General features: G+C 41.2%; 2 protein-coding genes across 5 annotated transcripts in view; both read right to left on the minus strand.

The window, feature by feature from the left end:
* The window catches only part of IL34 (interleukin 34), an 85,048-nt gene extending 79,759 nt beyond the window's left edge, over nucleotides 1-5,289 (minus strand). The window contains exon 1 of the mRNA XM_042918648.1: nucleotides 5,099-5,289. The gene's annotated coding sequence lies outside the window, so the exon portion shown is untranslated. The remainder of the gene's footprint in view (nucleotides 1-5,098) is intronic.
* A 171-nt stretch (nucleotides 5,290-5,460) lies between these two features.
* SF3B3 (splicing factor 3b subunit 3) overlaps nucleotides 5,461-26,369 on the minus strand; it is a 47,470-nt gene continuing 26,561 nt past the window's right edge. For all 4 annotated transcript variants that reach the window (XM_042918638.1, XM_042918639.1, XM_042918636.1 and 1 more), the window contains exons 12-26: nucleotides 20,858-21,009; nucleotides 20,171-20,326; nucleotides 19,050-19,205; nucleotides 18,389-18,532; nucleotides 15,347-15,469; nucleotides 14,458-14,612; nucleotides 13,068-13,242; nucleotides 12,101-12,306; nucleotides 11,843-11,999; nucleotides 10,533-10,658; nucleotides 9,880-10,092; nucleotides 8,443-8,541; nucleotides 7,591-7,734; nucleotides 6,791-6,895; nucleotides 5,461-6,377 (exon numbers count right to left, since the gene is read on the minus strand). In XM_042918638.1, coding sequence (XP_042774572.1) covers nucleotides 6,237-6,377; nucleotides 6,791-6,895; nucleotides 7,591-7,734; nucleotides 8,443-8,541; nucleotides 9,880-10,092; nucleotides 10,533-10,658; nucleotides 11,843-11,999; nucleotides 12,101-12,306; nucleotides 13,068-13,242; nucleotides 14,458-14,612; nucleotides 15,347-15,469; nucleotides 18,389-18,532; nucleotides 19,050-19,205; nucleotides 20,171-20,326; nucleotides 20,858-21,009 — 2,252 coding nt within the window. In that variant the 3' untranslated portion in view covers nucleotides 5,461-6,236. The remainder of the gene's footprint in view (nucleotides 6,378-6,790; nucleotides 6,896-7,590; nucleotides 7,735-8,442; nucleotides 8,542-9,879; nucleotides 10,093-10,532; nucleotides 10,659-11,842; nucleotides 12,000-12,100; nucleotides 12,307-13,067; nucleotides 13,243-14,457; nucleotides 14,613-15,346; nucleotides 15,470-18,388; nucleotides 18,533-19,049; nucleotides 19,206-20,170; nucleotides 20,327-20,857; nucleotides 21,010-26,369) is intronic.

Consider the following 26,369-nt stretch of genomic DNA (forward strand, 5'->3'; position numbering starts at 1 on the left):
GTATATATTAAACACATTTTGTACATTCTGGAGCAACAGCTATGAACTAGACAAAATTCCTGAGCTCAACATATTCAAGCCTAATTCCTTGTGCCTGTGATCCAGAAATTATGCTTGCAGACAACAAGCAAATTTATGGATAGGCAAAGGAAACTCAATGGTGACAACTCCTGGATATAACACCTAACCCACAAGCAACAAAACAAAAAATAAGTGAGACTACATCAAATTAAAAAGCATCTGCACAGAAAGAAAAAAATCAACAAAGTAAAAAGACAACCAAAAGGATGGGAAAAATTATTTGCAAACCATGTTATCTACATAAGGGGTTAGCATCCAAAATATATAAAGAACTCATACAACTCAACAGCAAACAAATAATCCAATTAAAGCACGGGCAAAAAGATACATGCACCCCTACTGTTTACTGCAGCATTATTTACAGTAACCAAGATACAGATGCAAGCCAAACATCCATTAACAGACGAATGATAAAGATGTGGTATATGTATACTATGGAATATTACTCAGCCATAAACAAGAATTAAATCTTGCCATTTGCAACAATGTGGATAGACCTAGAGAGTATAACGCTAAGTGAAATAAGTCAATCAGAGAAAGGCAAATACCATGACTTCATTCACATGTAAGAAACAACTAAACAAAGAAAAAAAAGAGACCAAAAAAACAGACTCTTAAATACAGAGAATAACTGGTGGTTGCCAGAGGGGAGGGGAATAGGAGGGTGGGTGATAAAAAGAGGATCAAGAGTACACTTATCTTGACAAGCACTGAATAATGTATAGAATTTCTGAATCATTATGTTGTACACCTGACACTAATAACACTATATATTAATCATACTTCAATTTTTAAAAATGGGCAAAGGAACTTAAAAGACATTTCCCAATGTAGATATATTATGGATAGACTGCCAACAGACACATGAAGAGATGCTCAACATCACTAGTCATTAGGGAAATGACTATCAAAACTACAATGAGGTATCACCTCAAGCCTGTTAAAATGGCCATCATCAAAAAGACAAGATAACAAATGCTAGAAAGAATGTAGAGAAAAGGAAACCTTTGTGTACTGTTGGTAGGATTGTAAACTGGTACAGCCACTATGGAAAACAGTATGGAGAATCCTCAGAAAATTGAAAATAGACCTGCCCTATGATCCAGCAATTCCACTTCTGGGAATACATCCAAAGGAAACGAAAACACTAAGTCAAAAAGGTATCTGCACCCATATGTTCACAGTAGTGTTATTTACAGCAGCCAAGACATGGAAACAACAATCAATGGATAAATGAATAAGAAGTTGTGGTAGATCAACAAATGGGTGTTGATCCATGCAAAAGAATGAAAATGGACCACTTTCTTACACCATACACAAGAATAAACTCAAAATGCATTAAAGATCTAAATGTGAGACCTGAAACCATAACAATCCCCAAAGAGAGCACAGGCAGTAATGTCTGTGACATTGGCCATACCAACATTTTTCTAGAGATTATCTCCTCAGGCAAGAGAAACAAAAGCAAAAATAAATTATTGGGACTACATCAAAAGAAAAAGCTTCTGCACAGCAAAGGAAACAATCTACATAACTAAAAGGGAACCTACTGAATGGGAGAAGATATTTACAAACCACATATTCGGTAAGAGATTAGTATCCAAGGGGCGCCTGGGTGGCTCAGTTGGTAAACCCTCTGCCTTTGGCTCAGGTCACAATCTCACAGCTTGTGAGTTCAAACGCTGCATCGAGCTCTGTGCTGACAGCTCAGAGCCTGGAGCCTGCTTCCGATTCTGTCCCTCTCTCTCTCTGCCCCTCCCCTGCTCGTGCTATCTCTCTCTGGAAAATAAACAAACATTAAAAAAAAAAAAAATGCAATCTTGCCATTTGCAACAACACGGATGCAAGAGGGTATAATGCTAAGCAAAATTAAGTCAGTGAGAGAAAGACAAATACCATTATCATCTCACTCATCTGTGGAACTTAACAAATGAGTGAAGGAAAAAAAAGAGACAAATTAAGAAAGAGATTCATAACTATAGAGAACTGAGGGTTACCAGAGGGGAGGGGGTGGAAGGATGGGTGAAAGAAGTGAAAGGATTACAAGTTGTACACTTATGGTGATGAGCACTGAGTAATGTATACACTTGTGGAATCACTGTATCGGACATTTGAAATCAATGTAACACTGGGAAATAAAAAACAAAAAATAAAAGAAGTTGTGGTACATACGTACACAATGGAGTATTAGTCATTAAAAAAAAAGACACAAGGAAATCTTGCCATTTGTGACATGGATGGACCTTAAGGGCAATATTCTAAGTGAAATAAGACAGAAGAATACTGTATGATCTCACACGTAGAGTCTAAAAAAAAACATCAAACTCCTAAAAAGAGATGAGATCTGAAGTTGAAGTGGAGGAGTGGCAGTGGCACTGGAACAAGGTGGTCGAGAGATAGAAAGTTCCAGGTATAAGAGGAAATAAGTATTAGAAATGTAATGTAGGACTAGTTAACACTGCTGTGGTATATATTTTTGCTGCTTTTCATTGTATCTCTATGAGATGAGACGATGAATGTAATTGTTTCACAATGTATGTAAGTCAAACCATTATGCTGTACACTTTCAACTTATACAGTAATGATTATACCTCAATAAACTAGAGGGATTAAAAAAAAATCTTTCCAGCTGTTAGAATCCTGGCAGAGAAATCAAGTCCAGAGAAGGCCCCTCAGTTATAGAACTGAAATGTTATCTACATAGCCCTCAAAACTCTATCTCATCCAGCACCCATTTAGCTACAAAAGAGAGTGTGAGAGTCAACAGACATATCAAAAGCACAGCAGTGTAAGGAGGAAAGAAAACACAACAGCGTGTGTATGGGGTGGGGGAATTAAGACTACAGTCTATGGTTATTCGGTGACTCCTAAAGGAAAATGGAAGACTTTATTGTCTTCCTGACCTACGCCCCAAATGTTAAGAGCTCATGTTTGGCTCAATAAGCACCCACAGTATGCTGGGCTGGGTGCTGAGTATTTTAGATAAATGCTCTCATTTTATTCTCACGTCAACCCTGTTTATCTCCATGTTATGGGTAAGATGCCAACCTGCCTGACCAATGTCATAGATCTATCTAATCAGAGAGGCAAATACTTGACTGAACTCAGGCCTGTGAGTTCATGTCTAGACTTGCCCAGGAATATACATTGAGTGGCCTAAGGGATGATCTTCATGATTAAGAACATTTAAGAAAAAAATAATACAAACAAAATTTGTACTCCCAGGAGACACAAAGTCACTTTGCCTTTTTGGTAAGTGCTAGGATTCTTAGAAACCATGATCCTGTCTCAAGTAAGGTTGAGTAACACAGTAAGGGACTTCCATGCAGCTTGTATGACCTCTCGCCCTTTACTTTCTACAGCTGGGGTAATCAAGGCTCATAAGTGTTAAATGGTTTGCCCAAAATTCACTCAGCTGTTTTCTGCCCAAGCCAGATCAGACATGTCACCTGATTCTAGTTCTCTAGTGATACTATAAACACATTTGACTGATTATTTCCTTATTAGGCTATCAAGTTCAACTGAGCAGGCCCTGTACATTTCTTACTGTGCTTATTATCAGTACAATGCTCAGAATGTTAGCTCATTATGTGCTGTCATCTACCAGTTAACCTTTTTGCAAAACGCACCCACATTTCTGTGACAATCCCACTGAGTTTGTATCATTTTCCCTAGACTCTGGGTTATAGACAAAAGGGAAAGGACAGAATCTCTTAATATGAAACCTTTGCCTGGTTCACCTGTAGCTCTCTAGTGGGGCAAAAATCAGATGACCATTCATTCCCAGCTGTGGTAAAAGATCTAAAATTAAGATTCATATTATATACTATAAAATCAAAAGAGCTTCAAATGGCCCAAATGCAAGTTTCCTTCCCAGCTCTGCTCTTATGGGTAAGACTAAGCTAAACAACCCTTCTTATCAAAGGACCAGACACAGTTCCTGCTCCTCTCTGGGCAGCAGGTTTCAGTTCACCAGAGTCTATGGATTTACTCAAACAAGCCAATCACATCTTCCCAAAGGAACCAGAAGGCACCCCACCTTCTTGATACTAAAAAGCCCATCTCCCTCCCAAAGCCCCCAGTTGTTTACCTGGTTGTTGAGTGGAACCCCCATGTGACTTTGCATGGCATCCAGTGTCTTTATGACATTGGCTGTGATTATATAGCTAATGAACTACTGTCTACGTCATTAGCAACCCAAGACAATTCGCAATTCTACAGAGATCTTTTCCTCTCTTACATATAAACCCTCTATGACTATAGGAAGTACTTCAGAAAAGAAACGGAATAGGTTGCTACCCAAACATCTTTGCCAAGTTTCCCAGACTACTGCATGTATCATACAATCTGACAGACTAAACAGAATGGCTTTGGGTAGGGGCCACAGGAAAAATGAGCCCTGGAATTAGGTCATAAAAATGTAATTCAAAAGTATTGTCTTCTGTTATGTGAATCAGTGAGATAACTGACAAAGTGTTGTTTAGGGATTCAATTCCTGGCAAAATCTGGATCTCTACTGACCACTCTAAAACTTAGTCATACTTAGAGAGCTTCCAGGGACAGCATCAGGAACTCTCTGCACTGGATTGTGGGCTGCTCAGGGTCAAAGATTTTATCTAATCACCTTGATTTGATTCTAACCCAGTGCTAGCCACAGAGAATCCGTTCATGGAAGTGGCTGAGCACATGCACATGAATGAGTGTTTTACTCTGTGAAATACTGGGAACAGCAGCGAGCTTGGGTCATTCCAGGTTCAACGAAGCTGGAAGACTACCTGGACGATTAGAGCTGGTTTCCCAGGTGTAGGTTGTAACATTTGACACTAGCACATTTGCAGTTGACTAGCTACCAGTGCTGCCTCTTCATACTCCAAAGGCCTGCCACAGCTTGCCTAAGATGACTGCTGCAGATAGTACCCACCCCTCCCTTGTCATTATCCATGAGCCTTTAAATAGAGACCACATATACTGACTTTGTTCCCATGGGCAGGTTAGATCTGGGTTCTTCTGTACTTACTGATCCTTCCTAGGATTCATAAGGCAAACGATCATTTCAGGAGCTGTAGAAGTAAAGGGAGCATCTGTTAAGAGACTACCCAGCTGGAATGCATGCTGAATCCTTCACTCTTAAGACCTCAAAGTAGGAAGAAGCTAAAACAGGGGAGAAGAGGGGCACCTGGGGGGCTCAGTTAAATGTCTGACTCTTGATTTCAGCTCATACTGATCTCATAGTTCATGGGACAGAGCCCCACGTCAGGCTCTGCACTGATAGTGCTGATAGCGCAGAGCCTGCTTAGGATTCTGTCTCCCTCTCTTAGCCCCTCCCTACCGTGCACAGGCATACCTTTTCTCTCTAAAAATAAACAAACACTAAAAAAATAAAACACCAGAGAAGAAATCAGCCACCCTTCCTCAATATTCAATGGGAAGAGGTGTGGCTGACCCCATGTTTATTATTAAGCCCAAGTTTCATCTGCATAGCAGAAAGAACTACAGGAAGCCAAAAAACTACCACAAAGCCAGGAGTGAGGCCACAGGGAGCCAGAAGGACAAGCAGGTAGCTGGAAAGAAGGAGGATACTCCATTCTTCCTGCTCCAAGTCAGGTTTAAATCTCCCACCTAAATTCTCACCCCCAGAAAAGACACATGGACTCCAGCCACCTTAAAAACTACATTGTATTTCTGGTTAGATTTCAGAGTGGCAGAACTCAGGAGTTATACTATATTCAACCTGGTCCCCACCTCAGCTTGCCTGCCTTCCCCACATATCTCCCCCACCTCCCACCCACAAAGATAACATTGTACAAAACTATATTTACAGGAAAACTGGTTAAAAACTAAGGGTGTGTACAAAAGTAGACAAGAGAGCCAGAAATTTCAGTGCAGGGAAAGCTTGGGGGAACCACCAACATCTTATTACACACCAGAACCTGGGGGCAATGTATTACGTACTAGGCAAAAAGAAGTATAGCAAATTTCAGTGCCAATTTTAGGGGGAACCAGTCACTCCAGGGAAAGAGTGGATACGAAAGACATACTAGCTTTAATATTACAAAGTCTTAATTAACCAGCCACCCTTCTGCCACATGGGTTCAGAGCCAGGTGGTAGGGGAAACAAAACAGAGTCTCTGACACAAGCCCCACAGGGAAAGGGCTCAGAAGGCATAACGGGTCCGGATGTCCTCAAGCTTCTTGGACACCTCAGGTGGGGTTCGGTCCAGTTCTTCAGAGACATTCTTCTGTTTGTTGGGCTCCATGGAATTGAACTGCTCACAGAGGTCTCCGTCTATCACATTCTAAGACACAGAAAAGTAAGGAATAAAAAGGTTAGACGCTCACGGAAAGGGACATATGCTAGAGCACCTGCAAGGATAGCTTTTATTCTATCTGATATCTGAACCATTTACAGAGCCAGGAATGCTATTTTAGGTTCATCCTCAGTAGCCTGTGTTCAGATTAGCAAAACTGGGTGAAGGCTTTTCTCTGGCTGTGGTCTGCCCCAGGGGAAGAGGTCCCTGAATATCACTAGCCATTCCTTTCCCCCATTACTGCCTCCATCAATCCACCCCTTTAATTCAGGACTGCTCTGATTTTTAAAAGACAGAGGTCCACAGAAAAGACAAGTTAAATGAGCTAAAGATCCCCCTTTTCAATTCAGATTTCCAACAAGACTCCCAGGTTCTAGTGTGTAGTAAGGTTAAGACCTTACCTTAACAGGGAAGTAATAGGAACGAAAGCTGAGGTGGTCTCGCCCACAGAGAGGGGGATGCTCAGACCGTAGGTGCATTTCCACATGCTGGAAGAAGTCATGGTCCTGGTGGAAGAAACAAAGAATCTGTCACTAAAAGAAAAAAGTGATTTCAACTACTAGTCTATGGTTTCCAGAAGCAAAATGAACAGACAAGCCATTGATTTTTTTTTTTTACCACACAGATATTAACTACTTGCTAACAAATTGCTTAATTTGTTAACAAATTGCTTTGTTTGTTAACAAATTGCTCCTTTGACAATCACAGGTTTTCCTGCTACAAGATAGAGAAAACATGAAAGAAACCCCACCTGTATTTACAGAACACAAGAGAACACCATATGTAAAGAATGATTTGTGAAGTCAGATTCCTGATCCCAGCTTCTTTAGCTGGAATGACATAAATCCAATTTAGCCAATCCCAGAGTTGACTCGAGGAGGCAGATTAAATGCACAGTACTCATCATCCATCATTCCTGCTCTTGTGGGGTTTGGTTCTGGGGCTTTGGCCTCTGACTAATGCTATATCCACATCAGAACTGAACCAAACCCAGGTACAGTATGAAAACAAATGGCTTTTCCCACAGGGGTGGGAGGGGGATATCAGGATTCTTATCTTCCTAGGCACATCTGTCACTTTATAAAACTTCCAGAACATGCCTAGTTGCAAGTGGGGACATAAGATTTGTCCTCTTAGGCTGATTTATCACCAAGAAACAACCTTGCCAAAGCAAAGGCCAGAAGAGTGTGGGAGATTTTACCTCATGGGATGTGAATGGGACAAGGATGCCAATTCCTCCTGACAAGGTGGTATAGACAAGCGATTCTGAGCCTCCGGGGATCAGTGTGGTCTTCTGTAATGACAGCACTGTCTCGCCTACATGGTAGTTCATGATCACCTCTGCCTGCAAGTCAAAAACAGACTAGTAACTATGTGTGCCCTCACAACCTGTTCTAGATTACCAAGAGCAAGGAGTGCCTCCAAAGGGCAGATTTCATCTTCTTTTAAATCCAAAACTCACTAACACTTAAAAATACTTCAGAATGTTAACATTTACTTGAGATTAATGTCCCCACCAACATGCTAAAGTTAGATCATTTCTGATAAACAATTAGAGTGAAAAAAATTTTTGTTAAATTATCAAGTTTACATAAAAAAACCCACAGAAAATTATTAAAAAGCAACAATCATTAGACTTGCCTTCTAAAATAGATCTAAGAAGTCCAGAGATGCTTTACTACAGAAATACATGCCTATAGGAGAAAAGTAAAGAACCCAGAACATCTCAGAGAGAAGCTGATTCATAAAGGGAGTGACCCTATTTAACAATTTTTTCCAAGAAACTCATTATGCTCCACTCAACTGCTAAAATGTCTTGGAAAAAAATCTTATTTCTACAGTCATAAAAATAGAACGTTGACTTGGTCATTTTACATCAAACCTAGCATCTGTCCATCACAGGCCATAAAAGGACTTCCATACACAGGAGAGTACTCAGCAGAATCATGTGCGCTGTGGATAAGTGACTAAAAACTGTTCCCTCAGTGAGGGCCATGGGGAATGTACTATGCAGGCTGGCTCCCGTCCTTCCGAGCCCCTTCTGTAATCCTACCTTCTGAGAGGCCCCATTGAGCAAGCCCCGGTCCCACAGGGCTTTGTTTCCTGTGGGATCCTCATCCACTTCATCATTGGTGTTAGGTGGGAGCCTTACCTACAAGGAAGTGACACAAGTCAGAGGACTGGGTCCTACACTTACTCACCTGAATCACCAAGCAATGTTTGCCCCAGATCCTTGAAAGCAAGCCTGGGACACCAACTTTGGCATAGGCCTGAGCTGGTTTCCTGCACCTAGTGTCTGAGTGAGAAACTCAAGAGTATCAAGCCCTAAGCAAAAGCAAACCAAAGGCCATAGGACATAAATAAGAAAAGTGACACTGGGCTTAAAAAGAGAAGCCGGAGCCTGGGTAACTCAGTCGGTTAAGCTTCTGACTTCGGCTCAGATCATGATCTCACAGTTCGTGAGTTCAAGCCCTGCATCAGGCTCTCTGCTGTCAGTGCGTTCCTGTTTGGGATCCTCTCTCTCCTTCTCTCTCTGCCCCTCCCCCAAGCGCATGTGCTGGCTGTCTCTCAAAAATAAACAAACATTAAAAAAGAGAGAGAGAGGGGTGCCTGGGTGGCTCAGTCAGTTAAGCGGCCGAATTCGGCTCAGGTCATGATCTCGCGGTCCGTGAGTTTGAGTCCCGCATCAGACTCTGTGCTGACAGCTCAGAGCCTGGAGCCTGTTTCAGATTCTGTGTCTCCCTCTCTCTGACCCTCCCCCGTTCAAGCTCTGTCTCTCTCTGTCTCAAAAATAAACGTTAAAAAAAAAAAAATTTTTTTTTTTAAAAAGAGAGGCCAAAATTCTGATAAAAGTAAAAATATATATTACTCATTAGTTCAAATGAAACCTATCACTATTAAATTATGTTCCAGGGGTTCCTGGATGGCTTAGCCAGTTAAGTGTCTGACTCTTGATTTTGGCTCAGGTCATGATCTCACAGTTCCCGAATTTGAGTCTCACACTGGGTTCTGTGCTGACAGTGCGCAGCCTGCTTGGGATTCTCTCTCTCCCTCTCTGCTCCTCCCCTACTCGTGCTCGCTCGCTCTCTCTCAAAAAAAAAAAACCCTAAACATTAAAAAAAATCATATTCCAATGAAGATGAAGAAGGTGAACTGGTAGATGGTGGAAGGATGGAGGAGGGGAGGTTCTAAATGACAAGAATGGGGCAGCTGCCTAACTCAGTAGAGTGTGTATAACTCTTGATTTGGGGGTTGTGAGTTTGACCCCCCACATTGAGTGCAGTAATTACTTTAAAAAAAAACTTTAAAAATAAATAAAATTTAAAAAAATTAAAAAATGATTAAGAAAGCTTACATAACAGTTTCATTTTTAGAGGCAGCCTTAGTAGGATTGAATTTTATACTCATTTTTACTTTCCATATTAGAAATCACAGTCCTGGGTCCCAGCTTTTCCACACATCAATGTAAGCCAAGTAAACATCAACTCACCACACAAATGTTGCCAAACTTATCTGCCCCAGCCACAGTGTCATAGTCCAGAAGGCTAGCCGTAGTGACCCATCGTGGGTAAGTATCATCAGCAAAAATGATGAGCTGGTTCTCATTACGCTTGTATCGAACCCAGATGAAACTTTCTTGGACGTCAGACACAATTACCCTGTGTCCAATAGTCTGGATCCCAGAGATGTAATTGGCAATATGCTGGGAAAAACACGGACAGCAATAGGAGTAACCTTGAGGTTCAGAACACACAGAAAGTCCAGCTGCTCCTGACTTCAACACATACAGGGCCTGGAGAATAGTAGTCAGCAAAAAATTGCTAAAAGACAGGGAAAAAACTACTGGTTTTAATATAGAGGAAATATATGCCCAGTTCTCAGAGTTAAATACCTTATAGAAGCAAGCAGGACAGAATCCTTATAGAAGCAAGCAGGACAGAATCTGGTTCTTTATGTGAAGAAATCAAGAAAGCCACCTAACTGCTCTCGTTCTCCAGGCTCAAAGGCCTCATTCTTAGGCTGAAATTGGGGAACTACAAGGTCCTAATAAAGAGACGTGATTTTAAGTTACTGTCCACCATCCTGCCAATGTTTCCTTCTTCCACACTAGCTACATCTGAAGCCCTCTACCAGCATATTTACCTTGTTCTCACACTTTCGGAGTAACTTCTTCTTCCCCAAGTCATAGACTCGCAGAAGCTTCCCCACACCAATCAACACCCTCCCCTGGAATGGGGCAATGGCAGCAGGGACCTCTTCCACTGGAGTCTGTGAGAAGAAAAGCAGGTAATGCAGCTATCAGAACACCAGTCATACGCTGGCCCCACCCTCTCAAACCTAAAATATCTTTACAGGCATCTGTCAGGAAGACAATGAGTGATCATCTTTTGCTCATCAGAGAAATAAATCACACATACAACAGTTTCTATGAAACAGAGTGTTTGGGTAAATAGGTCCCATACACTGCACATCACTCAGCAAATCAATCAGTGCCACAGGTGGAAGGAAGCCCTCAGGCCTGAGGAATGCTGTCTCTGAGCCCATGCTAATTCAAATGGTGCTATTAACTAATAGTGAAGACTCAATACTGGAGAAGTGATTGCTGCTTGTGGACGGATTGGAATGGAGTGCTAGTGACAAGGGAGACACAATGAGTTTAGCACCAAGACAACTCCATGAAGTAACTGTTTCTTAGAGGATACTTCCCTGTGGAAGGGCTGAAGGAGAGGAGATACATAAATGTACTGTGTGAAAGAACAGGAATTTTTTTCCTTAACTTAAAAATTGTGGCTAAGTCAGATGAATGTCCGACTTTGGCTCAGGTGATGATCTCACAGTTCCTAATTCAAGCTCCACAACAGGCTCTGTGCTAGCAGGTCAAAGCCTGGAGCCTCTTTCAGATTCTGTGTCTCCCTCTCTCTCTCTCTCTACCCCTTTCCCACTTGTATGCATGCATTCTCTCTCAAAAATAAACTTTAAAAAAAATAAAATTTGTGATTAAAACACACATAAAATTTACCACTTTAATCATTTTTAAGCATACAGTTCAGTGACATCAAACATATTCACAGTGTTGTGCAACCAAAACCACCATGCATCCCCAGAACTTCTCTGTATCTGTTAAATATTAACTCTTGAGAGAATATTAATTCTTTAGAACTGCTGGATTTTGGTAACAAATTGCTGCCTGCTTAGTAAAACTAGTAAACAAGGGGCCAATTCAGTGTGCATCTATTTCACCACTGTGGATGGTTAGCACATAGGCTTCCGGTGGGACACCCAGGCAATTGAGCTTCACTGGAGCATGAAAACCCCAGCATTTTCTGTGTGCCACCAACAGATGGAACACCATCAATGAGCTGGTTCCCAAAATGGTCACCAGAAGACCTGACCCACAACTTAAGCAAAAGTGGGAGAGTCTAGTAGGACCTAAGATCCAGGCTGGTTCCTACCTTGTGCAAAAACTCCAATTTTTCCCCATTGTTCACAAGCTTGTAGGTATAGACAAAGCCCCCTGCTACAGACCGGGGATTGAGTATCAGGTCTTTGGCCACGCCCACCAACACATACCAATCATCACCAGTATTGGAGAACCTACAAACAGCCACACTGTATACAGAGAAAGAAGCAGGAATCAAGCATTAGTTATAGGCCAGAAAATTCCCATAAGAGCCTCCAAAACCCTGGAGCTGATGTCCTAAGCTCCTTACCTAAAAGCAGCCTCATTCTGTTCTAGCTGGACAAGGTCTAGTGTGTTCCCTTGAATAGGATTCATGACTCGGATCACAGAGGCCCACTGCCCATTGCCAGCCTTAGGAGCTCCAAAAATGGATTCAGGGAGGTTTTCATTCAGGAACGCTGCTGCCATCTCTGCAGCAAGCTCCCGCTCGTCCTCCCCTGCTGCTTCTACCATTTCCTAAATCAAAAACAAAACAAACGAAAATAAAAACAAGGAAGAGTTGGTGTGTTCAGAAGTGGGTGCTGGGTGAGAAGTGGTCAAGTAGCAAAAACACCTCCAAGGAGAGTTCATATTATATACAGTAGCAAAGTCTGTAGGCCAAAACCAGATTTCCCAAAACAAAGATTAAAGGGAAAGGTGTATACACAAGGGGAGGAGGGAAAACCACTAAAGGGGAAATCAGGTACTTCTTTTTTTTAATACCAAAAAACTGAACATCAACTGACAAATAACCAACAAATGGTCTGAGATACATAAAATGAAAACACAATTCTTCCACCTACCCCATCTAACTTCCCATGCTAATAAGACTACTATTTGTCTCCTCTCTTCCAGGCCAGATACAATTCTACATGGTTGGATCTATTTGTTTTTTGCTGGGAAATGATTTCTGGAAAGAAGAAGTGTTGTGGAAAATATGAAAGCTGTCTCCTTTGGGCTCAAATCCAGGAAACACATACAGAGACTGTTTAGGAAGCTCAAAGACTGAACAACTATGTTCTAAGAAATAAAGCTGAGTACTAAATAAACCCAGGTCAGTATATTAGTTCCAAGTCACAAGAAAACCTCTAAAACTAAGGATTCTGGCAAAGGGCTCTACTTAAAGGACCTGACAAGAGCCTGGATCTTTAGAATATAATAAAAAATTACATAAGTTTAAACTTTTCAACTAAATTTCAGTGCCTTTTAATTGAACCCTAAAAGTCAAGTCTCATTACCTCTGCCATCTGTTGCTTTCTCTGAGCTTTTGTAGCTTCTGTGTAGGCATTGTGGTCTGTCTCAATGATGATAAGGTTGTTACTCTCTGGGTGAATGACAAATTTCCTGGGTGTATACTGCAATGGAAAGGCTACCTGATTGAAGACAGCACCTAGCTTCTCCAATGCTAAAATCCTATGGGGAGAAAGGCAGGGAATTAATAGATTATTCATTCAGGAACTAGAAAATGATGTCAAAATAGTCCATGAGCAGTCACAGCAAATGCATCAACCCCTCAAGCTCTAATGCTGGCAGTAAGAAGCATGCCTTCTAATATAGAAGATTCTGCACAATAGACATATCCTAGAAGGGACTTCCACTCCAGGAACAGCCAGCAACTATTCATGGTGACTCTGGTTTTCACCGTTGAAACCCACATTAGAACCTTCAAAGGAGGGGCACCTGGGTGGCTCAGTCAGTTAAGCCTCTGACTTCAGCTCAGGCCAAGATCTCAGGGTTGTGGGTTCGAGCCCCACATCGGGCTCTGTACTGACAGCTCAGAGCCTGAAGCATACTTTGATTTGTCTCCCTCTCTCCCTCTGCCCTTCCCTAGCTCACTGTCTCTCTCAAAAATAAACAAACATTAAAAAAGAGAGATAAAACACCATGCAGGTAAGGCAATTCTGCTGAAATAGAACGTATATATGTGTGTGGAGGTTAGAGAGAGAGTGAACAATGACTGAAAAGATCCTGAAAGCTACTGCATAGATCTGGGAGTTCACCTGGCAAGTTATCCACTTGTTAAGTTATAGCCTCTTGATAGAGTTGCTCTTATGATGAGCCAATACTTACAACCAGGACATGAACATGGGTGGCAGCAAAAGACCAAAAAAGAAAAAAACAAACCCAAAACTTGAGACAGTCAAAACAATATAGATAGTGCACACTCTAACATACTCAGCGTAAATAGGAGTCTGTCAACTTACAAAAGGCCTAAAGAATTTATACTGAGGTTAAAACTGAACATGTAACACTGCAAATAAGACAGAATGAGAAAAAGATATCAGAGATTCAATTCCTGCCTGCTCTAAAACTAATCCAATGGCGCTGCCCTGGAAAACAAGATTCTTAAATCTTAAGAAAAGTGAACTGTACTGATCAGTATATTAAAACTTGGCCGTGAAAATCTAAACAGAAGCTAAAACTTCAGACACTGAAACTTGGCTACCAATACTTCATTAAAATCCTGAGCCAAATGAAGGTTTCGGTTCCAACACCCTAGTCCCACGGTGAAGAGTCGGCTCACTGCCACCAAGTCATCGCTTCATCACTTTTGCCAACACTCTAGCAGAACCAGAATCCCAGCCATTGGCAGAACTTCCCAGTGGGCTTGCAATGTGGAACTCTCACCTCAGGGTATTGGTGGAGATGGCAACAATGCCCTCGGGACACTGTTCAGAGGCGAAGCCAGACGCAAATTCCAGGGTCTCATAAGACAAGGGGGTGAGATGGAAACGAGACTGGTAAGAATAGCTCAACCACGAGCGGCTAGACATGGCCAACACCTGAGGAAAGAAAAACACCTCCAATAAGCTTGGGATAAACACAAACTTGGAATGCTAACCGAACTCCGAACTCCGTACCTGTAACTTTCAGTCTGCAAAATATCCCAACGAATTTTGGAAACCTAAAAGGCTACCTTAAGATTAAAAAAGTCCTGGAGAAGAGGCAGTATGTATGGCTTACTATCTGCTCAAAGCATGAGCTACTATCTGTTAAGACCTAATCACTCAATCTCTTTACATTTCCACATGTGTAAAATGCGAATACTATCATAAGGCTGGACAGTTGCAAGAATGACATGCTATTGCACCTAATGCTGACTTCAAGTCAAGAACTAGCATAGCACCCAGCAACAGTAACATTCTTAGATACAAAGGACACAATGTTTCCCAATCTCTTTCACATTACTCGGTAAACCCTGGTATTGGTATAAGGTTGCTTGTGGAAAAAGGTACCCCAGATGGGAGGTTTCTAACTACCTCTCAATCACCTCCATTTGCCCAGCCTGAGGGCTGAACAGATCCATATCCTAACCTACCCACAACCAAAACAGCATAGAAAGCTCTGGATGAAGGGATCCACAAGTTCCTACATGAAAGAAACTTACAAGAGGGAGCTAATGTCAAACTAACTATATATGGGTGAATTAATAATAGCAAAACTTACACCAAGGGAACTTTTCTCAGCTGATGCCACTAACGTCTAAACATGCTGCCTGCCCACTTTCATTACTTACTGCCTCTTGGCCTTGCATCCGGACACGAAAGAGTTTCACAGGACGAGACCCCAGGTACCTAGTGCGGGTGTCAGACAGATCCCCAGTGACGGGGTCCAGGACAGTTCTCAGCAGCACACCATTCTAATAAAAAAGAGAGTGGGTGAAACTTATCCATAATGGAAGATCCCTCCCTTGGCGACTTCACAAAATATGTAAGTTCAGAATAGATGGAAGGAAATGACTTGCTGGTTTAAAAAATATCCTAATGATCAGCCAGCCACTTGCTCATTCAAGTAGTTACTGAACATTTACTAAATGAAAAGCACTTATTTTTCACTGTATATCCTTTAAAATTCTTTTACCATGTATGTTAAACTATTCTTTTTTAAAGTTTATTTATTTGTTTTGAGAGAGACAGAGAGAGTGTAATGGGGGAAGGGGTAGAGAAAGAGGGAGAATCTCAAGCAGGCTCTGTGAACTCACAAATTGTGTTTGCCTGGGCTCGTCCCTGAGCTGGGTTCTGCCTGTGATAGCATGAAGCCTGCTTGGGATTCTCTCTCCATCTCTCTCTCCCCCTCCCCTACTCACGCATGTTTGCTCCCTAAAAACAGACATTAAAAAAAAAAGACTCTTAAGAGAATTGGCTAATTCAGGGCTGGGGCAAAAATATTCCAAGTGTATATAGGGCACTCTGTTATGCCAGAAGGAAGGCCCCAAAGAGAATGGAGTCATATTCAAACGACAAAAAACCTAACTTCAAAAGGGAACTTCTACTCATCTAAAAAGAGGCAATTTAGTATCCACAAATGAAAAATACAATAGTTTAAAGCACAAATATATAAAAATCTGCAAGTTCAGGTTATCCAAAAAAACTAAAAATAAAAAATTACTTCATTAGTCCCCACTGGAGACTACTCTGGCACCAATTCCTTACTGTGAAAACAGATAAACAAAGGGGAAAAAACAAAGTACTTATCCGTTCCCTCTACAAACTGTATTTTGGGATAGGCAAATTTCCTCTTTAGAGAAAAGTTCCAGCTAATAAAATGAAGAATGAAATAGAAAATTGTCATTTCCCAGTCCCTAATGACATAATGAATCTAGGCAATGTGCCATCAATGACTGTTATTAGGTAAAAGGTTGATGAGAAGATAATGTGTCCTTAAGTATAAGATACAAAATATCAGGGGGCGCCTGGGTGGCTCAGTCAGTTAAGAGTCTGACTCTTGATTTCAGTTCAGGACACGATCTCTCGGGTTCGAGAGTTTGAGCCCTGCATCGGGCTCTGGGCTGACAGCTCAGAGCCTGGAGCCTACTTTGGATTCTGTGTCTCCCTTTCTGTTTGCACTCTCTCTCTCTCAAAAATAAATATACATCGGGGCACCTGGGTTACTCAGTCGGTTAAGCGTCCCACTTCAGCTCAGGTTATGATCTCACAGTTTATGAGTTCGAGCCCCACATCGGGCTCTGTGCTGACAGTGCAGAGCCTGGAGCGTGCTTCAGATTCTGTGCCTCCCTCTCTTTCTGACCCTCCCCCACTCATTCTCTTTCTCTCTCTCTCAAAAAATAAACATTAAAAAATTAAACAAACAAACATAGGGGCATCTGTGGTGACTCGGTTGAGTGTCTAACTTCAGCTCAGGCCATGATCTCACAGCTCGTGAACTCAAACCCTACATCGGGGTCTCTGCTTTCGGCATACAGCCCACTTCAGATCCTCCATCTCCCTCCTCTCTGCCCCTCCACTGCTTGTGTTCATTCTCTCTCTCACACATAAACGTTAAAAAAAAATTAAACCTTTAAAAAATTCAAAAAATAAAAATACCAGATTTCAAAGACTTTGTTAAAAAAGAGAGAACAAAGTTATCTTAATTTTTATACAGATAACAAATTGAAATGACATTTTAAACAAAAATGTTTAAATAAAACATTACAGTTAACTTCATCTGTTCCTTTTTCGTGGCTACAGGAATATTTAAGTTACGTGGGGCTTATGTTATATTTTTAATGGACAGCATGCTCTAGATCCACCCTCTAGTCTATAGGAATTACAGAGAATAGAACAGTAACATTAAACACACAAGAAAGGATTCTGCCAAATCCAAAAGGCAGAAATTCTTCAAAACAAATGATCTGGTTTCTTTAAAAAAAAAAAAAAAAAAAAAAAAAAAAGGTGTAGGACAATTTTTCTTTAAGTTATTATTTATTTATTTATTTTGAAAGAGAGAGAGAGAGAGAGAGAGAGAGAGAGAGCAGGGGAGGGGCAGAGAGAGAGGGAGAGAGAGAATCCCAAGCCTGCTTGGGAATCCCAAGCACTGCTGTCAGTGCAGAGCCTGATGCAAGGGTTGAACTCATCAACCACGAGAACATGACCTGAGCTGAAATCAAAAGGCACATACTTAACCAACTGAGCCACACAGACACCCCTAGGGTAGGACAGTTATTAAAAGAAACAAAGGGGGAGGCAGCGCCTGAGCGACCCCTCTCCCATTCACGCTCTCTCTCTTAAAAATAAACAAGACATTAAATAAATAAATAAATAAATAAATAAATAACAATAAAAATAAAAGAAACAAAGGGATAGGTCATGCAAATGCAAACTGTGGATAGCTTTATGCAGATCCTAAGTAGAACCAAAGGTAAAAGCATTTTTGGGAAAAACAAAACCAACACAAACCAAGAAACACCAGAACACGAATAAGGTATCAGATATTAAAGAACTGTTAAGTTGTATTCAGCATGATAATAAAATTGAGGCCTAAAAAGAAAACAACCCACACATCTGTTAGAGCTACAGTCTCAAATAGTGAAACTTATGATTGCAAATAACTTGTAGTGTTAATATAATATAATATAATATAAGTATAATATAATATAACTTATTTTTTTAGGCCTGACTTGTTCTAATTAGAGAGGAGAGAAGTGGAACACAGACCAGCACCATTCACTTTTCATGAGGTGGTAAAATGAAACCACAGGCACAGCAAATGCCCATATAGAACAAGGAGTGCATAAAAGCTAAAGAAGGCCTGACCCCAATGTGAGCCTCAGATCTCTTACCTGTAACCCAATATTCAAGTATAGGAAGCCAATAGAGCCCCTCTCACCCAGCTCATCTTGCTTCTCAGTCCCACCCATTTCCACAATACACAAGGACTCAGGCTGGGCTGGGAGAGCTTGCATGCTCAGAGGCTGCAAACAGTCCTAAGGAGGAAAGAGAAAAGAATAAAAGAGGGGAAATGACCAATTTTGGGGGAAAAAAATCTAATTCTCAGAATGAAGAAACAACTTTCTTGTGGAGGGGAATCCTATAGTGAGCTTTAAATGGGTTAACACTAGTTAAACCAAATCTTAGAATAAGCTCTGGAGAGAACCATGCTTTCCTTTCTGTAAAAGTAGATAATGGTAAAGGTAAATAAGCAAAGGCAGCTCTTAAAAGTCATCTAAGGCCCTGGAGCCAAGTCCAAGTCCTTTTCAGCAGTCTTGGGTTTTTTTGTTTCTTTTTCACCACAAACGGAGACAAGGCTTAAGGCAAAACAACACTTAGCAGTCTGCCATCAGGATCTTCAAAAAGACTCCCCACGTGTGCTGCTATGGTACTCAGAAGTGGCAGATGCTGATTTCAGGGTGTGGCCCAGACAACTTCAGAGATGCCCATCAGGAGTGGGCCAGCAGCTCAGTTTCCAACGGGAAGATCCTTGAAGTCAAGGGTGACACTCACTGAAGGGTCCAGGGAGATGATTCTGACAGTATTGTCCACCAGCCCCACAGCAAGGAAGCGAGACCGCTGCTCTCCAGGAGGCACGTTGGCCAGACTCATGCACACCACATCGGCTGACATCTCCTTCCGCTCTGTGTACTCATTCAGCTGTCCTGACTACAGAAGTAAGAAAGAGAGGTCACAAACGACTCCCACTTGCCCCTAAACCCTGAGCCTGGGAAAGGACTGTTAAGTTCCTTTTTGCTTCCTCTCACCCTTCTTACTATAATCAATGACCAAGAATTTCTCTACATAAGGCCAGGAGCAAGCAAAACTACTGATGAGACAATCAAGAGACAACACAATGTTTTTGTCTTTAATAAATACAATATGTTACAAATTTTCTAAACCAACCTAGCTCTCAGGAAATAGAAATATAGAAAACTATTCATCTGTTCATGAGAACACTTTGGATAAAAGATAATTCAAATATGAATTCAAATTCAAATACTTAAAGAAATCTCAACCAGAGGTACAGTTAGACTATACAGGTTGACCACGTCCAGAAACTTTGCTGAGAGCATGATAAGTATACCCAATATCCTTCCATACAGAAAAGCAAAAGAAAATTTCTGAAATGGCTTCAGATTGTAAAAATTAAAACCTTTAGCCAATATTTGTTGGAAAAGTAGAATGTGAAGGGCAAGAGAATAAAATATTTCATTGCTAAGATGGAACTTCCTAACTCTAGTTAGATTTAAAACATGAGGGGCACCTGCATGGCTCAGTTGGTTAAGCATCCAACATTGGCTCAGGTCATGATCTCACGGTTCACGGGTTTGAGCCCCACATCAGGTTCTGTGCTGATAGCTCAGAGACTGAAGCCTGCTTCAGATTCTGCGTCTCCCTCTCTCTCTGCCCCAACCCTGTTCATGCCCTCTTTCTCAAAAATAAACATTAAAAAAAAAAAAAAAAAAAGAATTAAAACATGAACTTAGCCTCCCTATCCCATCCCCACTGGGCTGGATTTGCTTGTGAACACTTTCCCTCCTCAATTCTCTTTGTGAATACTGAACTACAACTCTCATCTTTACCTCTGGATCCTAACACTAAGTTCCACAATGAATGATAAAATAACATACAGGATCCATCTCAAAATAGACCAGCTCTCCTCCTGTCAGGGCAATCACCACTTGTCGCTGGTTCACAGCACATTTCACAATCGTTTTCTTCCCAGGGGTCTTCCACTCATTGACTCGCTTGTCTGCTCTTATATGCCGAATGCCATCAGGATACACCTACAGTCAGCAACAAGAAGAAGGAAACCGACTTTAGCAATGTGACTCTGTACTCAGCATGACCCTCACCCTTACCAGATGGGTCACTCCTGTCCGAACTGGCACCACTGCAATGAGGCACCAATCGGGTCAATGACAAAAAGAATCACTAGGTCCCAGACAAGTCAAATTAACCTAAGTTCATGTTTGCAATGTTCACTTCAAAAGAGTTCAAAGTGGGGCGCCTGGGTGGCTCAGTCGGTTTAGCCTCCGACTTCAGTTCAGGTCATGAGCTCACGATCTGTGAGTTCGAACCCCGCGTCGGGCTCTGTGCTGACCGCTCAGAGCCTAGAGCCTGTTTCGGATTCTGTGTCTCCCTCTCTCTCTGACCCTCCCCCATTCATGCTCTGTCTCTCTGTCTCAAAAATAAATAAACGTTAAAAAAAAAAATTTAAAAAAAAAAAAGAGTTAAAAGCTCATTAATGTAAGCACAGCAGTCTACACCACAATGAAAGGATAAAGTAAGGTGAATAACTCTCTGGGAATCCTGACCTGTACCAAGGCATCATCTCCTAACAAGGAGCAGGATAAGGTTGGGGTTGTGCCCAGGAACCCAGAGTCAGTCACTTCTTCCACAGTCTCTCCGATGGATAGTACAAGTGTGGCGTTCACGAAAGACACAATGATATAGGCATCAAACTCATCTGCAAAAAGGAAAGAGGAGTTGGTTAGCTAAGAACTCATTAGTTACAAAGCCAAATGAGATATACTAAGTTTTCTCTTCAGAAACCTTCCAAGGAACTTCTTCTATGTGTAGTCATCACACAGACTCATGTGGCAAACAGCACAAGATGATCCAAAGGATAATTGAAAATAGTAACACCCTAGAGATACACTTTGCTTCCTCAAAGGCCTGAATACATTGAGTACATATGGCTACCCCTAACACCTCTGAAAATCAATTTTTCTTGAGACATTTGCTGGAAAAATCCAAGAGGACAAAGCAGGGGAACAGGCAGGAGGAAATTCTGAAAACTACAATATTTACATATACTGAACTTAGAGCTTATTTATTTGTGCTAGATGCCCATCACAATCCATTCTTAAAGATAATCATTATAACTAGGAAAGGACCCCAGCCTCTTCCAAAAACCGATTCTGTGGGAACATAATACCTGATGAATAAAACAGATTACTTAAGCTTCAATGAGACTGTCACCCTCAGGTTTAAAACAGCGAATCCTAGGATATCCCAATTAAAATGAGATAAGAGCATTAACCAAGAAGCATTTTATTGTTTATACTGTCAGCCCTTGACCTTTCTACTCTCATTATTTAAAAATGCAACTATTGGGGAGCCTGGGTGGCTCAGTCAGTTAAGCGGCCAACTTCACCTCAGGTCATGATCGTGGTCCGTGAGTTTGAGCCCCGCGTCGGGCTCTGTGCTGACAGCTCAGAGCCTGGAGCCTGTTTCAGATTCTGTGTCTCCCTCTCTCTGACCCTCCCCCGTTCATGCTCTGTCTCTCTCCGTCTCAAAAATAAATAAATGTTAAAAAAAAAAAAAAAATTTTTAAAATGCAACTATTCAGTGGTCAGGAACAACCCTATTAGGATTTGCTTTTCATTTAACGCAACACAGTTATGAATAAACACAAATGAGTTTCTCCAAGTCAGAGGCAGTTAAAGGCCACCTGTTTCCCATATATATATTCCATCCTACACATAAAACACCTCTGTGCATCTCCCACACCCAGTACAATGTTTGGCATAAAACTTTTCAAATGATGAATAGAGAAAGGTATGTTATTTTTTAAGGAAGGGTTAAGATTTTTCTATTTTACTTCCGAATTTTATGTATCAATTCCCCTGTCTCCCCCTCATACAGAAATCAGGTCAACAGGGGACTGAATGACAAGTAGACAAGGTACTAAATTAGAGTGGCTACCTTACTCATAGAAGTAGCTATAGGACCCTGCGTGCCTGAGCCCTTGTCAGAGCTCAACACCCTAGGGCTGATCCATCCCACACACGACAAGGACACAGTATGGATTCTGATTGCTCCAAAGGTAGTTCAGGTGAACCAAGATTATTCACTTAGTTCGGCAGAATCAGTGTTCTTTACAGAAAAAGAGACCAACTAAAGATGTATCATTGGTGTAGCCTACAGCAGTATTCTGCCCTATGAGCAGGACGTAGTCAATTTGGTGGGCTGTAATCAGCATTTTTAAATAGAAATATATAGAAATAAATATATTTTACGAAATTGCTTCACACATGAAATTACTCACACAGTAAGGGTGAGTAAGGTTTTCCAAACTTTTCCTTAATAATACATGTGTGTACTGAGTGGCTGAAAGGCAAGGATCAAAGATCATTCCCAACGGGTATAATCTAACGGCTACACCAGGAATCCAGAATAAGGTTCAAGTTCTAAATCATAAGGAGTAACAACGGACAAGTAGATATGCTGGTTTTAGATTATTTTTGTTACAACTGTCAAGATGTTATCAAATGCTTTGAGGACACCTTATAAAATGACTTTGTAAGACCAGGACCATGTAAATAAGGACATGGTTGCCCCTGAAATGGATGTCTTAACAGTTTACAACAAAACCAAAATCGATCTCCACACAACGCCAAACATGGAAGCTTTACTCCAGCTGTTCTTGAACTGGAAGTTTCTATTGTGTAAAAATAACAGTAATTACTTAATTTTAATATTACATGAATACTATGTCTTTTCCCACACTCTCATTACTGAAACCTTGTATCTTAAAAACTATGCCAGAACAAATTAAACCCAAACATCAAAGGGCTGTTAACTGGCCAAGATTTCTGGTCTCTTCCTTCAATCAAGGGGAAAGGGAGGAACTTCAGCAAAGAGACCATGCAAATTTTGACTTACATGCAAGAGAATGAAGGGAGAGAGGAAGGAAAGCTGCCTGGGACTTTATCTTCCCTTTGACCCAAGGCCCCATACTGTTCAGACACAAAAATAGAGAGATGCTCAGGGGATTTACATACATTTGCTGAGCAATGCAACAAGCAGTAGAGCTTTACATCACAGATTTCCTCAAAATATCTATTACCCTAGGAATACTAGGCACACTGTAACTTCTACCCTTTCCATTCTATATCCAGGAGGACCTATAGCCGGCTAATTGCTCATGTCCTAAGGAAATTACAGGTTAAAAGTTGGGAGTTCAGGGGGCACCTGGGTGGCTTAGTTGGTTAAGTAATCAATTCTTGAGTTTGGTTCAGGTCATGACCTCACGGTTTGTGAGATCGAGTCCTGCACTGAGCTCTGCGCTGATGGCGTGGAGACTGCTTGGGATTCTCTCTCTCCCTTTCTCTCTGCTCCTCCCTAGCTCACATGCACAGGCGCGCACACTCTCTCCCTCTCAAAAACAAACATTTAAAAAAAATTTGGAGTTCAAAACAAAATCAAGGGAAATGACCAGATACATCCATGTTGCCTTTTTCCAGAAGTTACAAGTTTCACATAAAAGAACATCAATGTCATCATATTAGGGTATGAGAATGCATCTTTGTCTCACTTAAAGAGGACTTTTATCTGAGCACTGCTGAAGCAGCCCATGGGGAAGGAAAGCATTCTTCTTTCCTCTGTGTTGGCATCTGAAGCTCAAAACACAGCTCACTCCAAAACTGAGGGACCACAGATGCTGAGTGACCAAAGATGGTTTAAGCTTCCAGTGTCTCATTCTCACTTTACACTCTATTTGGTGCCTGTCTTGCCTCAGCAGTCCTGATTATACTAAAAAAAACACAACAAAACAAAACAAAAATAGGTGGCTTTCTCCAGGGCTTGAGTCAGTACACCTGGAACATATGAATCACCAAAGGAGAGTACGGAGTTAAGGTTTTCTAGCTACAGGTTCTTTCAGCTTTAGTGAAAGACATATCAGTCGTACTTTCTACTTAGGGAAAAAGTAAGGGAAGCCGATCCCTGCCTCCAACCATTTAATATACAGGCAGATGGGTGTGCCATCACTACAATGCACATGAACAGCCAATTTCAAAGTTACCCTCTGAGATGCCATCAGGGCGGTCTTAATATTTTGTACAAATCCCTCTCCCTGGGTAAACTAGAAGACCCCATGGTAGACCCTAGCAGTATGTACACACCTGTGGTGATCAGCACCTTCACCAGCCACCTGTGGAAGAGAAAAAAAGGCTTGGTATTGGTAGTGTGCATCACCAAGTACCAGCCAAGGTTAGTAGTTGCCTGAACACTACAGCATGTGTGGACATGTGGGATAGTCACACAACAGTAACTTGGAGTATCTGGAAAGAGAATGAACAGAGAGAACCTGACCTGTTTTTGTGGGTGATCACCCAAATTATCGTTTCTAAGAGTGAAATTTATCAGGATGTAGTCAATTCCTAAAACTTGACAAGAAAAATATTCAGCTACAAGTTCCATCATGCAACATACTGCTTATCACTAACTCATCAAGCATTGTCCAAAAAAGTCTTTTCTGATTCTCCAACATATGCCAATTCCCTCTCCTCTAACCTGTCCTGGCAACATGCTTGTGTGCCTTTCATTACATCAGAACACATAGTAGTTTTGTGTACTTGTCTTCTTGTGTTAGATGGCAAGGGCTCTGAGAGTAGAGATCCAATCCTTTCTTAATTACTAAGTACAAGGTGGACACTAGAAAGACTGCACGATGACAGTATAAAACTTAACCTAAAGACCAGCAAGACCGACAGACTCCAACTTCAGCGTTAGTCAAAGGAACACTGGACTGGAAGCTCAGAGACCATGCTGTCAGACTATTACCTCAACGCACTATCTTGAAAGAGTCAACTCCTACTTTTTCTGCCTTCATCATAAAAATGAGGGGGAACTTTCCTGTAAATCTAAAACTACTTTAAAGTAAAGTTCAAGTACTAGAAAACAAAACAAGAAAGAGGAATACTAAGTTTTATCTCAAAGGCTTAAAAAATTCAGAGTGTAGGCAATGTTTTCATCAGGAGTTGTAATACCAACCAGCCGCCAAGCTAAAGGTGAACATCAATTTGACTAGTTTCTTTACGAAGAAATTATACAAAATGGGAAAATCAAAATCAGTCATCTACTAATTATCTTCTAGCAAAAATAAACCGACTAATTTCCTATTTGGTTTTTCTATCTACTCAACTCAGACTTGGTTCAAACACCCACATGAAAACAAAATCCACCATAATGTGTATTCTACGAATAACATGAGGTTTCCCTCCTACACATTTCCCAACTCCCATAAAATCAAACATCAGAACATCAAAATATCAGGACATCAAAATATCAGGAAGATTTCCAGCTGTTTTCTTGAAAAAGCTTTCTATGCTGGCCAGGGTGATCTCACCAGGCCCACATTCCTGAGGGAACAAGAGGAAGATGAAGTCTAAGAATAGAAATGACCTACACCCACAGAGAATCCAAGGGAAAATGAGAATTAAGTTTCATTCCTCAAATTCAACTGATTCAAGAATATCCTGCTGTCACACTGTTATGCATTTTTACCTAAATTTCAAAATTTTAGGATGAGGTGACCATTTTTATCCAAGAACTCAGACTCCTCTTTCCTCCATCCACTCTTTTCCACCCATTCAAAAATTATGATTCCATTCAATCTCAATCTTCAGTTCCCTTAAGCACAATTCCACCCATTGAGCAGGACCAATTGATTAATAAGCTTACCTAAATCTCTTAATACCTAGGACAACACCTTCAACTTCACCATGGTTTCAGCACAACAGGAGAAAACTGCTGAAGAAAACTGAAGAAGCAAAAAACTTTCCCTCACACCACACCTCTTACAGATGCAACAGGATGAATATGGTCAAAGAACAACATGTATGACAGCTCTACAATACGGGAGTGTAGATGTATTAACAGCCACCCTAATGCACCCCTTACTCATGCATACAAAAAAGGTGCAGGCATACTGATTGAGAGAGCCTGAAAAACATGGTGTCAGGCCAGAAAAAGTTTCTAGTATATTGTTAAATGAAGCAATATAAAAACATTACGAATGCAACCTCCTAAGCCTTCTAC

The sequence above is a fragment of the Panthera leo genome, chromosome E2, assembly GCF_018350215.1.
Source record: "Panthera leo isolate Ple1 chromosome E2, P.leo_Ple1_pat1.1, whole genome shotgun sequence".
NCBI lineage: Eukaryota > Metazoa > Chordata > Mammalia > Carnivora > Felidae > Panthera > Panthera leo.